At 42.2% G+C, this 17,783-nt stretch overlaps 2 protein-coding genes, 1 long non-coding RNA gene and 3 other non-coding genes across 10 annotated transcripts in view; 4 read left to right on the top strand and 2 right to left on the bottom strand.

The window, feature by feature from the left end:
- PBRM1 (polybromo 1) overlaps positions 1–7,044 on the bottom strand; it is a 69,732-nt gene extending 62,688 nt beyond the window's left edge. Inside the window, exons 1-5 of one of the 3 annotated variants that reach the window (XM_065687171.1) lie at positions 4,671–4,961; positions 4,209–4,323; positions 2,988–3,143; positions 2,156–2,253; positions 1,430–1,577 (exon numbers count right to left, since the gene is read on the bottom strand). In XM_065687171.1, the coding sequence (XP_065543243.1) occupies positions 1,430–1,577; positions 2,156–2,253; positions 2,988–3,143; positions 4,209–4,323; positions 4,671–4,729 (576 nt within the window). In that variant the 5' untranslated portion in view covers positions 4,730–4,961. Of the gene's footprint in view, positions 1–1,429; positions 1,578–2,155; positions 2,254–2,987; positions 3,144–4,208; positions 4,324–4,670; positions 4,962–6,898 lie in introns of those variants that run through there. The other 2 variants (XM_065687170.1, XM_065687169.1) reach the window with 2 other exon arrangements.
- A 27-nt stretch (positions 7,045–7,071) lies between these two features.
- On the top strand, positions 7,072–16,276 carry GNL3 (G protein nucleolar 3). The gene is made up of 15 exons (XM_065687181.1): positions 7,072–7,195; positions 7,442–7,500; positions 7,971–8,108; positions 8,728–8,838; positions 9,012–9,095; positions 9,597–9,732; positions 10,602–10,705; positions 11,997–12,132; positions 12,630–12,717; positions 13,024–13,207; positions 13,856–13,998; positions 14,665–14,801; positions 15,281–15,480; positions 15,774–15,852; positions 15,942–16,276. Exons 1-15 carry the CDS (start codon positions 7,183–7,185, stop codon positions 16,028–16,030), a joined length of 1,701 nt encoding a protein of 566 aa, XP_065543253.1. The 5' UTR covers positions 7,072–7,182; the 3' UTR covers positions 16,031–16,276.
- Positions 8,974–14,286, bottom strand: LOC136018182 (uncharacterized). 3 transcript variants are annotated; one of them, XR_010614282.1, is made up of 3 exons: positions 14,252–14,286; positions 12,477–12,552; positions 8,974–9,690 (listed from the first exon to the last, which is right to left on the bottom strand). It is a non-coding gene; the product is annotated as an uncharacterized LOC136018182 (long non-coding RNA). The 3 variants fall into 3 exon arrangements; XR_010614283.1 differs by having other exon boundaries at positions 12,488–12,552; XR_010614281.1 differs by having other exon boundaries at positions 12,477–14,280.
- LOC136018578 (small nucleolar RNA SNORD19) lies at positions 9,790–9,862 on the top strand. The gene has a single exon (XR_010614487.1). It is a non-coding gene; the product is annotated as a small nucleolar RNA SNORD19 (small nucleolar RNA).
- LOC136018580 (small nucleolar RNA SNORD19) lies at positions 12,458–12,532 on the top strand. Its single transcript, XR_010614489.1, has one exon. It is a non-coding gene; the product is annotated as a small nucleolar RNA SNORD19 (small nucleolar RNA).
- LOC136018579 (small nucleolar RNA SNORD19) lies at positions 13,491–13,566 on the top strand. The gene has a single exon (XR_010614488.1). It is a non-coding gene; the product is annotated as a small nucleolar RNA SNORD19 (small nucleolar RNA).
- Positions 16,277–17,783: the final 1,507 nt, after the last annotated feature.

Genomic DNA, 17,783 nt, shown 5'->3' with positions numbered 1-17,783 from the left:
CTCACTAAGATTAAATATTCTCAAGGCATGGGACTAGGTGTTAATCATGAAGAACAGTTATAAAGAACACTCTGCTCCACTCATCTGCTTCCTTCTGTATTAATGCAAGACACTCAAAAGTGTAAGACTTGTACCAAAATACTAACAAACCCAAAGGTTTCCATTCTAATCCAGCACTGCCAACAAAACTGCTGCAATAAAGACCTTGACAATGAATCAATCTCCCTGTTTTATATGCGTCATTGGAACTGCGTGGGTAAGGTAAAAGATGAAAGAAGAGGCTGTGTTTGTGTGCATACCTCCAGCTCACAACTCCGTATTTCTCTGGAAGTGTCAACATTTCTTCACCCTAGAATGATGGTTACCTATTTCTATTTTACATGCATGATTTTTTACGTTACAGGCATAATTCTGAGTCCACCATTCTCTAGGCAAAAGAAACCATGAAAATGCCAACACTAATGGGCAAGTGCCTTTCAAAGCTTCAGGAGCACACAACCAATTTGGAAATCCTTGTACTTTTCCTACTGGAACCAGAACATGCAAATGTTTTACTTCATAAATCTGGTTGCTTTTCAAAAAGTTATACACAGACATGTACAAACATAAGCAAAACAAACATTGCTTTTCTGAATGTCACCTGGCTATCCTGGTTGGGTTATTCAGAAAGCAGTCATTTGGATCATCTCCAAAGTCAAAGATAAATGAAAGGTGACTTCAACAGCTGCATCATCTCAGTCACTACACACAATTTCACAGTTTTATGTGTTTAACACAGCCTTCCATTAAACCAGATTCATCCATTTCTTTTCCCCACTTCCTTATGGCAACTACAATAAAAACCATTAACATCTAAAATAAGACACATACCCAATATGGGGAAGCAGACATCAGAGTTGCACCCTTGATGAAATACATCATCACCTACACTCAAAATCTATCATCACTGACCAGGATAATCAACGTGCCTTTTTTTCATATTCTTAAGTGGTCAATGAAAGAGAAAGATTCAGCACTCCTACTGTACACTTCTGGTTATTTAGAAACTCCTCCTTTTTGAAGGAAAATCATCTTTTTATATTTCAAAACGTTACACAGAGCGTGTTGTAAAATGGGAAGGCTTTGATAGACAAGTATTTTTCTCAGTTTATATCTCCATTTTTGCTTTCTGTTCCTTTTGGCAAACTATATGAAGATTCTCCCCACACTATTTTATAGTTTTCCACAGAAAAAAACTGCTATGGTTGGACATCTTACAAAGATATGGTCAACCTTAGGGAAGTACATGCAAACAACTACAACATGTGCTGTTCTCTTACCAATAATGAAGGCTAAACTGAAAAGCTTTTTGGCCAAACCAAGGAAGAAATTAAACATAACTTGACGACTTTTTACAATGAATTTGAGCCTTTACATGTATTTTTCTCACCTTATAGTAAGCCTTTGCGTTGTTGAAGAGAAGCTGAAAATCCGCAGTTAGCACATTCACGTCATCATATTCTTCCATCTTTAGCTTTTGTTGGATTTTCATTAAATCAATTGGCTGAGAAACCACTTCATAATAATCTGGCTGATTTCTGTTGCAATGGCAAAACCAGGCATTATATTCCAAACAGTAAAACCAAAAACACAGCACTAAAGTTTGGACATGTCAATGACTAAATAAAACAAACGAAGTTCCAATGCATTTTTGTTACAGCTAAAACAGCTGGGCACTGGTCTGTTAGTGAGCTTAACAGTATTACATGCTCTGTTATCACCCTCAGTTTTCTGAGTTTTAGATAAAATTCAGTCTCTTACTTTATCTACTGCATTTTCAAGGGTCATTTCCATTAATCTTCCTGAAGACATGCCTTTATTACACTGCACCACTAATGTGGAACATTTTATAGTCAAAGGCATAGATGTTTCATGCAGATGTCATAAGTAATGTTTTAAATTAATTCAGTGTATCCTTTTTTGACTGAAAAAGGGCACTAATATTATCACGTCCCATTGAATAATTACTCCAAATACTTGGATCAAACATTGGTGTGAAACTACGACAAATTTAGATTAGATTTTTCACAGCTATTAATACTAAAGTATTCCTCAATATCCACTTACTCCCTGACTAAACCTCAGATTCAAGGCTTAACCAGAACCATGGTCTTACCTTCGCTTCGGTGCCCTAATGAAAAGCTCACAAAGGAGCCTGCCCTGCTCATCTTTGTAATCTCTGATGGTGTTGTAAAGTTCATGGCATACAGCAATCTAAAATGCAAAAACAATAAAGTAATGAAAAAGAAGAACATTTTAAGAAGGTAACAAATCAAAGCCTACTAAGAATGGGAAGACAAGCTGCCAATCCACAGTGTGCTCTAAAGGAGAAGTGTGAAGAAACTGCTGCATCTCACACATTAGTACAACACCTGACAAGTACTGCTGAATTCTAATTTATTTTTTTGAACACAGGGAGCTTTCTTTCAACGCTAATTCTAAATAAAACACCCAGAATGTAAATTAATTCAGTACAATTCTGTCTGAGTTACAGACATCTAAAACAAAAACAGGGGTGGTTCTGCCCTGCAATTAATCAAAATTAGACTGCTATCTCAAAGGCATAACAGAGACACTGTGCACTTGAGCAATCATTGCCTGTGCCATTCCCCACTTATTTGTCTCTGTATTTGCTATTCAGACACAGCTCTCAACTTGTGAGTGTTATGATTTCAGCTCCTTCTCCAATATTCCTCCATCTGCTAAAATCATGGTGGGGGGGGGGGGGGGGGGGGAGGAAGGGGGAAGGGCAAGGGGAAAGGCAGCAAAAGGAAAATGGGAAAGAAAAAACATGAAACTGGGAAGACAAGAACAAGCCAAAACCAAATGAGATTCAGGGCCAGTATATATGTGCTACACATGATCACCTATTTTATTAGCCTGCATTTCCCAGGCGGGGATACAGTATCACGAAGAAAAAACACTGTCCATAATAAGAAGATACTAACAGGATCTACAGTTGGGAGATTGGAAAGTCTCCTCCTCTTTCTGCTCGGGCCTGGTATGTTTGTGGAGTGGTGGGCATCATCAAAGTCTCCTCCACTGACGCTGCTGGAAGGAGAGGTAGCTCTTCGCCTCTTGGAACCCATGGAATCCAACTTCTTCTATAATGAATACAAATGTTCTTAAACTCATGGCATTGCATCCAAAATCTCTGGTGAGAGCTAACTATAAAGCTAGCAATGCTCAGGATGAGCCACATGTATTTGTTATATACTACAGTTCGCTTAATCCATATATCTAAACACTAGCTGTTTGTAAATTGGCAAGAACAAAGGTAAATCAAAATGGTCCCACAGTTTTAGTCACTTATGACAGCAATATCAGAAAACCTAAGGCTCACAGTAATGCAGATGAATTCAGCAGCTCTTACTAGTAAATGTTCTCAAACTATCTACATTTTGATACCACATTTCATGCATGATAACTAAGCAAGAACCACTGTTCAGATGAGAAAGCTGTAGAGACATGTGCTCAGGTCTGATGTAAAAGCACATCTATCCCTATAAAAAAAACACAACTAGCAAACCAACATAAACCAACCCAAACAAAACCAACCCACAACAAAACAACAACCAACAAACCCAAACTAGGAAGTAAACAAATCACAAACAAATATTGAAACAGCTGCTGAATACCTTGTCTTAGATTCAAACCAAAGAAAGGTCTGGACCATTGTGTGACCCACCACTCCCACCTTAAGTGTAGGACAAATGGCTCAATCAGCAAGAAGCAGAAAAAGCCACCTCCTTTTTCAGCCATATTTTTCCATTTACCAACACAAACAAATAACCACCATCCAACAACAATGGTAAATGATGGAACAAGCAGTTGGCTCTTTCCCAGCTTAAAGTGATAGCATCAGAAAAATATACTTGTAGCTGTCTCAAAGGCTGAAGACAGACTAGATGCATCTATCCCAGCTTATACCCATCTTCCAACCAAATCAAGGAATTTCTTCTAGGAAGCACTAAGTTGATTTACAAGGTATGGCAGCACAATACAACCGCATTAGAGTGTTTACATTAGAGACAGAATTAATTTGAAGCACACAAATGAGATGAACAAGAGTAAGGCAGGAGTAATTAACAGGATAAAGAAAAGCAAAATCCTAAGGCAGAGAAATGGAGAGAATGGTGCACATACAATCAATAATTTGCCAGATTTACCAGAGTACAACCAGCACCTCGAAAAGCCAGTCTCCTCATAGTGTCTGATGGCCAAGCACAGGTACTGGGAGAAGGTAACACTCTAAGAGTAGCAATGGTGTTAGTACAGTCAAAACTGGAAGACAAGAAAAAGGAAGGAGAGATAGAAGAAAATTGAGAGTAAATAGATAATTAAAGAATTAAATCAGAGAATAAACTGAATAATTACAGTGACAGAAAAAAAAACCAAGAAACAGAAGGTAGCTTATTTTAGCCTAGCAGGAACTCTACAGAGCAATTTCGTACACAGAATGCTAGACAGTTCTGTAGTTTTTACAGTAAAAACACATTTCTCTAATGTTCCTGAATACATATTACAGATTTCAGAGCCACTTGCTACAGAATGATTCATCAAGCAGAACAGGGAGTAAACATAAGCAATATCTGACCCCAGAGTGAAAACCATAAAGCAGTAACACTTACAGAATGCAAAGCAGTACGGTGCTAACAGTAAGAAAATATATTCTAAGGTCAAGAAACATCTAATAGGCTCTCTCAGTGATGGTGCATCTCCACCAGTCTTCAGAATGGATTTTTATCCTCCTAAGTAAACAACATTAAATACGCAGCCATACAGGTTCACTACAGATCTACCCGTTTCAATTTCTAAGCAGTTTCTGATTTTTCCCCCTGCAAAATTTCATGTGAAACGTGCAGAACCATCATATGGCAAAATGATTGCTTCTGTGTAGTTCATACAACTACTGTCTTCAGTCAAACCCCAGAGAGATTGCTCTCCTCTTTGGTATTCTGGGCATTTTCATAACACACGCACACACACAGAAGAACCCCGTGTTATATCAGCAGCAATTCACCTCAGGAATGGACATGCAGCCTGTCTCTTTTGGCACTACCTCAAACTTTTATCTGAGAGCGACAGTATCAAAGAGCTAACACCAGGCACATGCTAATGTGGAGTATGTGGTTATAAAGGGCATGAGGGACTCCTGGGACCCATCATTCTGGCTCACCCAGCAACTCAAAAGTACACTCAGTCCAATCCCACCCTGAAATAAAGATATAGGGACCCCCCTCAACCAGCACCTGCAAATTGCACAGCAGCTTCTGCACATCAGTTACCTGAGGCACACAGCAACCTGCAGCTCTCAGCTACACACACACACACTGGTGCACGCTTGTACTACCCAGACACCTGGCCATTCTGTGGGCAGCCAAGACCATTTTCCTTCTCTAATAAGCGAGGAAGGTGCAAAACACATACCGGTCTAAACAACATAATGAATACTCTGAAAGAACTGCTTATATGAAACACCTACTGAATGTCAGGCTCCTCTCTCTAGATCTCCCAGCTCAAAACCACAGACAATCCAATCCCACTGTGCACAGAAATGCATTACGTTTTACTTAAGAACATGTCATAGAACACCAGGTTGGAAAGGACCTCAAGGTCTCCTATACTTTCTTCTGCAACATAACTGCTGGCCCACAAGTATTTCAACAGTCCCACCAAGGATCTCCATCACTACACACAATGGGAGCTTGAGCATCTCCTTAATAACTGCTCACACCACCCATAATAAAAGTCACACAACCACGGGCATGTCTGTAAGAAACGCTTTGGCCATTGCTTATATACATGTATACTAACAGATAGACAACGGGTGGAAGGCTCCTTCTCCCGAGAGCCACGCTAGACTGATCACCCTAAGAATGACCCAGCCTCATCTCATTAAACGAACAGGTTTCACATGCGTTTGAGATAACACACTTCAAACAAGCCAATGAGATTCTAGCACACATTGAATTTTCTGCCTCCAAGTAGACAAAAAGCTAAAAGCCGATAGATACCACAGAAAGATCGTTACTGGGATCTCCCACGCTTCCACAGAAATACTCACTAAAACATGGCAAATTTAGCAAACGGAACAAGGGAGGGAAACACAGCCAGCGTTTCCCCCGCGTAAGGATGACACTGGCCCTGGCTACAGCGTGAGAGTGGGACAGCGGCAACCGGACGCTCTAAAAGGACGAAGCTGACGAAGAAGCGAGCGGCACAGATACCAACACCGGCACAAGAAACAAAAGAGCAAAACACAGTTTCCCAAAGCCTCCCGCAGCGGGCCCGTGCCCGCACCCTTCCCTGTTCGCGAGGTGTCACCGTCAGCAGGAGCAGCAAGAGACAAAGAAAACAGCTCTCGGGGAACCGGGCGCGCCTGTGCCCCACGGCCTGACAGGACGGTGTCCCTGACCCGACCCGCGCTGCCCCCCACACCGGCACGGATCCGCTCCCGCGCCACGGGCCTCGCTCTCGAGGCCCCCGTAGCGGCCGCCAGCCCGCAGCCACCCGTTGCCCGCTGTCACCGCTGCGAGCTCGGCCGGCGGCGGGACGGAGCGACGGGGGCGGAGGCACCGAGGAGAGGGCGGAGGGAGACAGCGGGGCCAGCGCGGTCGCCACAGCAGTGAGGAACAGAGACAACGCGGGGGCCGTGGTAGGGCCGGGGTCGCGGCGGCATGCGGGGAAGAGGGAGGTGACAGGAGAAGGCGGAGGGACCGGGCGCTCCCGGGCCCGGCCGGGGCCCGCCGCGGCGGAGCTGCTGCGCGCCCCGCGGCGGCCACACAAAGGGAGGCAGCGGCCTCCTGGCTTCGGCCCTGCCGCCCCGACTGCGCGACCCCGGCGCCGCGCCGCTCACCCAGCCGGCGCCGCTCCGCCTCCGACAGCCGCGGCCGTACTCGCCCTCCGCCGCCCGCCCCGCCACCGCTGCCACCGGTACCACCGGTGCCGCTGCCGCTCCGTAGCGCCGAGCCCTCCGCTGCCGCAAAGCCCTCCCAGTCGCCAAACGCTCCGAGCTCGCACGACACCTCCGTCGAGGAAGGGCCGCTTCGCTTTACGGCAGCGCCCGCCGTTGGGAGGCGGGCGGAGGAAGGAGCGGGGCCGTGCACGTGGGGCAACGGTCGAGCGCGGCCCGGCGGCGCCATGAGGCGGCCCAGTGAGCGGCGGGAGCGGGGCTCGGGCGGGCACGGGCGATGCCGCCGGCGAGCGCGCTGAGGCGAGGGGATGGCGGGGCCGGCGACGCGAGAAAATGGCGGGGGGGGGGGTGCGGAACGGAGCGGTTACACGTGGCCGAGCGAATGGCGGCGGTATCGGACACCGGGGCTGGAGGACGCGGGGTGGCGGTGGGCGTTCGGCGGGTGGGCCGCGGGGAGCCGGCGCTGACGGGCGCGATGCGTTGCAGAGCTGAGGAAGGCGAGCAAGAGGCTGACATGCCACAAGCGCTACAAGATCCAGAAGAAGGTGAGAACCGGCGGCCCCGGGCGGTGCGGAGCCCTCGGGGCGGGGGCAGGCTGTGGCTTGGGGGGGCTCCACGCTGACTACTTCAGCGGCAAAAGCGGGGTTTTAAGTCTGAAAACTATATATAGCTATATATATATATATATATATATAACTATTATATAGCAACTACAGAAACGTGTACACAATAAGGATGTTACATTGCATGTCCATGGAGTCTGGGCTGTAGCGGTTACCTTTCTAGTTACCTTTGGCCCAGGGATGATGTAGGAAAGAGCGTACATTTTTTGCATTATGCATTACTTTGGGCTGGTACGTTCAAGTGTAGCTTTGTGATGAGACACTATACAATAAAACACTTCAGTCTAAATCAGAAACGTACCGATTCTTACTCTGTATCTGTAAATAGGAGGGATACATCCCCCTTTCTTTTTTCCCTTAGACTGAGAAAATATTCTTGTTCCTGTCCTCAGATCAGAGAACACCACCGAAAAGTCAGGAAGGAGGCCAAGAAACGTGGACGCAAAAAGCCTAAGAAAGATCCTGGTATTCCTAGTGCTGCACCATTTAAGGAACAGCTTCTACGGGAAGCAGAGCAAAGAAAGCAGCGGGTAAAATATAGTCTGTGGTAAAGAGTTCAAGAACCGAGACCATTCCTGTCTTCCGGAGAGCTTTGTGTGCCTGTGTGTGCGCATGTGCGCACCCAGAGGTGCACTCATGGTTGATTGCAAATGATCCTGTATTTATTTCCAGCATTATACAATGTGTAACAATTTGCTCTTTGATTTTTAACCTCCATTTTTTCATTGTGTGTATAAACACGCTGGAAATGTCATTTCTGATGTGATCCAAATTGCCCGTGAGGCTGAGATACACAGATATCCCATCAGAATGTTAAGTCTTGGCATTATGTGATTATACAGAAAACAGGGATCTGCTGTCTGCAGCATGGTGTAATGTGACATGAGAATACCACCCTTTTCAGCTGCAGTGTGTTTGCTGCACAGCTGTTATTTTGGGATCTGTATGGCCTCTGGTTTTGAGGCAATTGAAGGTAACTTCTTTTCAGGGTAGGATGCAAGAGAAGTTGTCTGTCACATGGACAGCCATGACTTCTGACTGAGCTGTCTCAGGAGCTTTGGTCAGAAATAAGTAAATAGGGAGAAAGAACAGTCTTCCTTCCCACCTTCAACTATGTTTTATCTGGCTTGGGGTTTTGTCTGTAATCAGCTTGAAGAACTAAAACAAAAGCAGAAGCTCAACAGACAGAAAGAACATGAAAAGAAGAGGAAGCTTGAAGCTAAAAAGAATGCCAAAATTAAGGAAAAAGCAGAAGGAAAGGTAGGCATCTGGTATGATTTTGATTCTTTAAAGCTTATAGAAGTAATAAAAGTAATCCTGAAACTACATTTTCTTAAGCAGTATGTTACGTGTTACATATTCATGCTGTATAAGCATGCAAGTATAATGCACTAATTCTCAAATGATTCCCCTTCATTTTTATTTGCATTCAGGATTCCTCTGGAAAATCTAAAGCAAAAGCTAACAAATGGCTGGATAAAAATTCAAAGGAGTCATTCTGCAGCGAGCTCCGGAAGGTGAGAAACGTCAACTATTTTTATATAATTCGATGAGAGTCAGCAATGAGACCACTTGTTAGCTTCCTTTTTTGCATTCCTGCTCAGCTGCTGGAAAGTATAAAGGTTGCGTGTGATAAATTTAACACTCAAGTAAGGGATTTTGCAACAGTAACTGTGAGGGTTTCAGTCTTGTCTGGTGTGAGCTACTGAGACATTTAGCACTTTGAGGCATTAGACTTCTTGGGCCATTGCCAGTACATACTGAGTAATCAAAAAGTTCTTGTAGTAAGGAGGTACTACGGATTTCTTGCCTTTGGAGGAAAAAAGATGACAATTGCTTCAGCTTTTCTGGTTCGCAGTTCACAGGAAAGGAGCTCCAACAGGAACAGTAATAGGGAACCTCACCAATCTTTCTGTGAAATTTAACAGTAACTGTTGTAAGCCGCAGCTATTCCAGTGTTGGTATCCGTCAAATGCTCTGTCATGTCTTATTTGAAAGTCTTCTCTTTTCTCACCTAGGTGATTGAGGCCTCAGATGTGGTTCTAGAGGTTTTAGATGCAAGAGATCCAATGGGCTGCCGGTGTCCTCAACTGGAGGAAGCTGTAACTTGCTCTGAAGGAAGCAAAAAGCTAGTGTTGGTTCTGAACAAAACTGGTAAGAGGCACAGGTTTTTTTGAACTGTTACGTGGTCACTGTGGTCCCACGGCACATGAGCTATGAGGAAGATTTTAAGGGAATCTGAGATTCAATTGAAGACTTAAGATCCAACTCTGAGCTCACTGCCCTACTGAATGGGGTCACATTTCCTCCACCTTTTGTCTAGTTTGCTAAGAAAACACAACAGACAGTTGCATGCACATTAGCCCCTTTCTTTTGCAGTAACTTCTGAAGGCATTGGCCAGCTTCAGCCAAATTTGAGAGAAGTTAAAGATCTTACTGTTTAACATTTCTGTGAGCACAGGTGAGGAGGCAGGTCACCATGCTGGTCCCCACTGAGGCAGTGGCAGTCAAGGATCAGTAAGTGAGTGCAATAGTTGGATTTGAAATTTGTCTTTGGGAAGTATTTTCTCTCTTCCATTGCTGTATGAAAGAGTCCACAGAAAAGGTGAAACAAGCTAAAAAGGCTGGATATTACTGGAGTTATCAGCAGTGAAAAAGAGCAAAGGGAACTTTGTATTAGAGTAGCCTTTGCAGGGATGATGGGATAATCCTTCACAGAACATCACATTGTACTGTACAAAGTCTTGTAGCAAGATCCCAGCATTAAAAACTTGATACAGAGGCCTAAGATGTAACTCTGGTACATTCTGCTTGAGGCAGAAAATACAGGTTTTTTTGCAACACTGGTTGCCTTTGGGCAACATATCCAGTACTTTGCTAGAGTTTTCAGCCAAACATTATTTGTCATAAAGGAACACACTAAATAGGCAAAATACAGCTTTGTTTCTGGCTCACATTAGATTTCCCCTACACAGTGACATTTAAGATTCAAAGGACTGAAAGGACTTTGCTCTTTTTTCCAGATTTAGTGCCAAAGGAGAACTTAGAGAAATGGTTGAATTATTTGCAGAAGGAGTTTCCAACAGTTGCTTTTAAATCAGCAACGCTGATGAAAGACAAGACTCTGGTAAGAGCACTGCGGGCTGTCTCACAACTAAGCCATACGTGCTTGTAATCATACATGTTGAAACACGTTGAGAAATGGGAACTCTTGTCCTTTAAAATTCCCTTTCCCCTTGCTTGATTATACTGTCGTGACTGGGATGTGCCTTTGCACTTTTACTAAGCTTTGGAGGAATTCTTGCTGTTGGAATACCTATCATTATTTGTGCCCAGGGTGCTGGACTACAGAAAAAGCAATTATTTTTTCTTATTGTAAGGAGGAAGATGAGGAATAAGATGGTTGCACCAATCACATCTGAATTGTTTGTAGGTAAAGTGGTGCAGGCACTACTACTGCATTCATCCTGATTGTGGCCATCAATAAAATAGCACCAGACATTATTTCATAAGGAGTATAGAGGGATTAGCAACCTGGGTCCTAGTCTCAAGTCTTTGAAGATGCTTATTTGAGTCATATAAATACATAATGCTTCACGTCTTAGCTCTGATAACAGCACAGTGAAACAAGATGCTCCCACAAAATGGTGTGGAAACTGCAATGCAGAGAGCAGGTTTTGAAATCCTTCAAACTGAAGAAGTTGAGTGAATTTGCAGGTTTAAGATTCTACCCTCTAAAAGTTCATGGTTATTTCATGGCTGTACCACAAATCTGCAGTGAAGCCTGAACTGAAATCAAAAGCCCTCTAAGTTGGTTCACATTCCTGTTGCTCTTAGTAGTTGATGGCTACCTTTTTTATTGTAACTTAACTGATAGCCAATTTCTTAAGCTAATTCCTTCTGTTTAAAAGAACACAGTAACATTGAATCATAGAATAAGTTAGGGTTGGAAAGGACCTTAAGATCATCAAGTTCCAACCCCCGCTGCCATGGGCAGGGACACCACACACTAAACCATCCCACCCAAGACTCCGACCTGCCTTGAACACTGCCAGGGATGGAGCATTCACAACATCCTTGGGTAACCCATTCCAGTGCCTCACCACCCTCACAGTAAAAAACTTCTTCCTTATATTTGACCTGAACTTCTGTTTAAACCCATTGTCCCTTGTCCTGTTGCTACAGTCCCTAATGAAGAGTCCCTCTTCAGCATCCTTATAGGCCCCCTTCAGATACTGGAAGGCTGCTATGAGGTCTCCATGCAGTTTTCTCCAGGCTGAACAGCCTCAATGTTCTCAGCCTGTCTTCACCAAATACAGATTATTACAGTCGATAAATAAATTTATGCAATATGTATTTACTTTCCTAAGCAGCTCCTGACCATGGTTTGGTTTTTTTTATGCCTTTGAATCCTGTAGCAGGAGCACTCCACAAAGAGACGTGCACGTGTTGATGTATCGAGAACCAGTGAATGTCTTGGAACCAAATGCCTTTTGAAACTTCTTCAAGAGTATGGCAAGACTCAAAACAAAGCCATTCAGGTTGGAGTTGTAGGTAAGTGTTTATAGAGAGACAGGAGTTTCTTTCTCCCATAAAGCTTTGGTATCCTGTATTATAAATTGGGTAAAGCAGTTAACACATGACATACTAATAGGCTTTCTTGTCATTGCCCTTACTTTCATCTAAGACTTCAGTTGACAGTGATTTATGTTACATTTAAATGTATGTAGTGTCTGTGATCTGTGAGAGGCATGTTGTGTGAGCCTTTAGCTGATACACCAGCTTAGGGCAACAAGAGAAGCAGGTTATGTATCACGCAGCTTGTGGTGTCTTCCTCCTACCTGATACAATACGTGATGTTACACTCAATTATCAGTGTGAGAAATGAGGATACACACTTTTGTCTTACTTCTGTAGTGAAGACTTCAGATCCAACTCTGATCTCACACTGAAGATGTACTTTACCAAAGACACCTGAAAGAAACAATTTTTGATTAGTGTTACATAGGCTTAGTTTTCTTACTTACAAGGATTTATGTGGTTTTCTTCAGGTTTCCCTAATGTGGGAAAGAGCAGCATAATCAACAGCCTTAAAGGAGCTCGTGCTTGCAATGTTGGCTTAACAAGAGGTGTTACCAAGTAAGCTGAGTCTGATAAAAGCTGTTCATTTCCCCATTTGTTGTTGTATTCAATTACCTTGAGTTTGTTTGTGTACAATTTCCATCCATTTGGGGCAAAATACGCCCCTGTGTGCAGTTTTAAATGCACATTTCCGTTTGCCAGGATGGAAGATATTGATCTGTTTGATGCAAGCTGTGAACAGAGAGCACTGTGTAAAAACTTGCTCTTTTTATATGTTTAGATTTCTGTCCTACGCAAAGATACGATGAAAAAGCACCGAAACTCAGTTGATTATCTATTCACAGTGTGTTTCTCCCTGAATAGGTCCATGCAAATTGTGCACATTGATAAACAGACAAAGATGTTGGACAGTCCAAGTATAATTGCAGATCCCTCCAACAGTACCCTGGCTCTGGCCTTGAGAAGTATCATAGACACTGAAGAATCAGACTTAGCAGATCTGCTGGAAGGAATATGTGCCATTCTAAGTAACTGCAATAAACAGCAGGTGAGCTCTTAGCTTTTTCCACATCTCTCAGTGCATTTGACTTCTCAAGGTTTCTTAGACCAGTAACAAAAGTTTGTTTCACTTCTACTAGTTCTGGTAGCTTTTGCATTGCTTTCTTCTAATCAGACAGAATGGCAACACAGTGTGATCGTTCATCCTTTGGAACGGAAGGCAGAAGCAGCATGCCATGATCCTGTCAGCCAGAGGCTGTTTTTCCTATAACTTTCCTGATTTAAAAAAAAACACAACTTGCTTTTAAGATGTCATTACAGTATCACAGAGTGAAAAATGAAGATATTCTGACTCTTTCCTATTATTACAGTGAAGACTTCAGATCCAACTCTGATTTCACTCTAGTTTCAAGTGGATTAACCTAAGCCTACTTTCCATTCAGTTTTGCAATAACTCTTTTCACAAACCAGTGTGCTGTCTCTGTACACCCACAACTATGGGTGAATGGCAGATGAATTTGTTGATGAAGTAGGCATTTTGCTTTGGAATGTTTACTCCCATGTGCAAGAGAAAAATGGCTCTTCACATACATGTTCATCTTCATTGTAATCCAATTTTATTTGCTCTTTTTATTTCCTAAACCTTAGGAGAAAACTGGGTACCTCTTTCTGAATGCAGTGTTTTCTTCTGCTCTAGGTAATTATGCGGTATAGTATCCCAGATTTTGAGAACACTGAAGAGCTTTTAGCTTTACTGGCTCAGAAAAGGGGTATGTTGAAAAAGGGAGGTGTTCCTGACATAGAGAATATCACGAAAGTACTTCTTTGTGACTGGACAGGGTACGTATGCTATGAACTTTGCTTTATGCTGCTCACCATTTCTACTTTGTTAATCCAGCACAGCAGAGGCTACATTTTACTTTGCTAAAGAGTGATGGATTGTCTAACAGATACAGAGAACACCATCCACGGATAACTTCCTAAATTAGTGAAGGATACATGTAAGGAAACAAATCATGTTGCACATTACTCCATAGCCAGTTTGCTGACTTCTGCTATAACTGTTAGGGAAATTTGCCGCCTTCTTACGTACTGAGTCCATGTAGTCCTCTTCCATAAGACAAAGATTTTCTGTAGGAATTCATAGTGGTTCCTGTATTATAAGAGTGGGAATAAATGTAACTCAGAATCAATAATTGAGTGTGACTGTCTCTCTTGCTCAAATGATTCAGCTGCTTTTACAGCTCGTGCTTTTACAGGCAGATGATTTGTGGTGACAAAGCATGCCATTTCTTTCCTCTCGGGAGTGGGCTATCCACTTAATCTGTTAGTAACAACTTCAGAGCCAAAAATTAGCTAGCTATTTAACTGCTGTTAAATGGATAATAAATGGGTTGTTAGGTTGAGAAATTTGAGAGGCTTGTGCTCTGGGTTTTATTTTTAACTACAGTGATTTAACTATGTTATCTTTGGTTGTTTTTTAATGCTGATATTTTATTTTCCCAGAGCTAAAATAAGCTACTACTCACAACCTCCAGAATCTCAGACACTGCCACCGTATCTTACAGAAGACAAAATAGCTCAAATGCAAGAGTGCTTTAATTTTAAGAACCTAGAAGAAGAAAACAACAACACTGTTCAAGGTAGGACTGTTACTGTAATGTACTGCTACCATTAAAACTGGGTAGTAGTCATTTTAATGGGAGATTTTGAAGGGAAGTCCCTCCTGGGGTTTATATGATAACTTTGCCAACAAGCAGTGAGTAATAAGAGCCTTTTAAGAAAGAAATGGATTCAGATGCAACAGAACAGTGCATCTGTGTGCTGCCTTAACACAAGTTACCACTTGCTAGCTTAGTTTCTGCTCATTCGAACTAACCTTCCTAAACAGAAAACAGGGGTAAAGACTGTGGAGCACATAAACCGTGGCTAATTTGGCCAACAAAATACATCTTACTCGGTACAATCAGCTCCAATTCCAAGTCTTTCAGCTCCTACCAGTCTTGCATAGATGTCTTAGGGAACGCTATTCTCAGAGAATTGTCCTTTGTTCTACCTGCTTACGTGGGAGAGGCATCTTGTGGAAAGGACTTAACAGACACTTCCTATTTTTCTGTCGCAGCTTTAAAATGTCCCAGTCCAGCAAACAGCATAATTTTTGAGTCATCTGGTATGGTAAATGGGACAATAGTGATAGAGGAAGCATCGGAGTGGGAAAACTTGGAAACAAGCAAGGAAGAGGAGGAGGAGGAAGAAGAGGAGGATTTCACAGAAAATGATGATGATTCAAACAATTTGGAAGAAGAAATGGATGTCGAAGAGGTAAGTCAGGTTTCATTAGGCTTCTTCTACTTGTTTAGATCCTGACACCACTTAACCAGTCAGTATCCTGCTGTAAACTGAGAAGGTGTTGGCACCGTGGAGCCACCAAGAAAAATCCTGGAGATAAGGGTTGGGTTTTTTGCTTAAAGAATAAACATTATTCTAGGTCAGTGTGTTCCTGACCAACTATAGAAGGGGACACCCACACTATCAGCAATCTGTTAGGTTTTATTTGCATGGAGGACTTCATTAGTGATGTCTGAATAAACACATCTGACCTCTCTGTCTTGCAGAAAAGCAAAGTTCAGATCACCAGGAAAACAAAGCTTGGAAAACAAGCAAGTCCTACAAATTCAGAAAAGCAAATAGCAGGTCTGTATTAAAAACCCTGGCTTGAAGTATAGCCTCTTGTACTCTAGAACTTGCATTGGTTTCACTAACTCATGATTTTCTTTTCTCAGAAAGTGAACATTCCAATTCACTATTGCTCAACTTGGATAAGACAGCAGATGAAGATGATGCCTATGATTTTAATACAGACTATGTGTAAAAAATTGTGTATGAAGACACTGTTTGGAGACTCATTACTGGCTTTCAGACCAGTCATGAGGACTTGCGTGGTGGCAGAAGTTGGACGAATACTGCATAATAGAGCTGCTGCAAAGATTCACAATTATTGCTGTGTCAAATAATGTATATAATAGTGTACCTCCCTTGATGATTCCAGATTTTACATAAGGCTAGGAAACTGACTGTGCATCTTTATTTCTTGTATTAAAGCCTATTTTAAAAATTACTATTAGACTGAGCTAGTCTGTTCACTTTGCCGTATAGAAAGATGTTTCAAAAAGATAAACTCTGCCTTTTTCTTTGAAAACAATGTTAAACATTTAATTCTGGTCATCTTGAAGAAATTAAATTTCAACATAAGTTTTCATCCTCTCATCATAAGATTTGTTTTTCTTAAAGGATTACAGACACTGTACTAGAACATGACTTAAGTGACTTTTTAGTATGCTTTTACAAAGCTTATAGGACTTTCATATATAGAGGTTGGCCAGAAAACACTACTTATTTCAGCTAGACAAAAATGTTTTATCTAAGCACTGCTTTATATATTGAGAACCTTCACTGGGAAAGGTAACTGAGATTAGTAATGGGCAATTATTAGTGTATAGTATAGATTAGAATATTAGTATACTACATATTGGCATATTAGTAATTTGTCTTTACTGGGGAACAAGTTCTTGCAGTGCTCTCGAACAGACATATTTCTGGATGGTACCTATTATACATGGCAACAACTGATAACTAAAGCAAAACATCGCCCTGTGCAATGACAACCTATAGCACAACTGGGATAGCAAGGGAATTCCCAAGAGGCCTTGCAGTTGCTCAGCGAATTAAGCATTTAGAATAAACACCTGACCAAGCACCTTCCTCCTATACATGTGTTTCTCCTATGAACTTAAAGGTCTGGTTTCTGTGTTCTTCAATAGATACTTGTATTTTCCCTACATGTATGTTGAGGCACAGTCCTACTGGGCAGCTTAAAAAAGCACCAAGTGCAGATGCAGACACATGCAGTTTATTTAAGCCTGCTAAAACACAGCCTGGGCATCAGCATTAAGTTGATGTCAGCTGATCTAGTACAATCTTTCAAAGTTTGTTAACTGAACTTTGTTACTCATAACCACTGCAAGACAAGAATAGTTCATCATCAAAACCCAGGAAAAGAAATTATAGGTAACAAACCACAGACAGAACTATAGGCAGTGACTGCAACGAGTCAAGCAATTGGAAATCCTTTTAAATTATAAAGTAGTATTAAAACCATATTCATACACATGAATGAGCCCTTTATGTCTCTGCTGCCCTGTGTCCCAGACCATGCAATACTCAGCCCATCACTGCATTAACACAAAGACTTGTCTAAGTATCTTATACTGAGGACTGTTCACAAGCAGTATGACTGAATACAGGTAACAGCTTGAGTTCAAGCCAATATTAAATGGACTAGTTGGCACGATAGCTGCTGGGATGTATCAGCAAATACTAATGACCACTATTCAAACTATACAACTATTAAAAAACCAACCTACCTGTAGAAAAGGTGGTGGGCAGCTGACTGCAAAAGCGCACAGGAATTCTGCTTGATGAGCTTAAAGGGTCAGACTGGGAAAGGCACGGTGGAAAAAACTTCTATAGCAGAGTCATACTCTCTTGAGAGAACTACGAGGAACTTAATAACAGAGCAATTCATAGCAATGGTTCACACAGCCTGATCCCTACAATAAACACTT

Source organism: Lathamus discolor, chromosome 7, assembly GCF_037157495.1.
Source record: "Lathamus discolor isolate bLatDis1 chromosome 7, bLatDis1.hap1, whole genome shotgun sequence".
Taxonomy (NCBI): Eukaryota; Metazoa; Chordata; class Aves; order Psittaciformes; family Psittacidae; genus Lathamus; species Lathamus discolor.
This window is presented reverse-complemented; position numbering and strand designations above follow the sequence as displayed.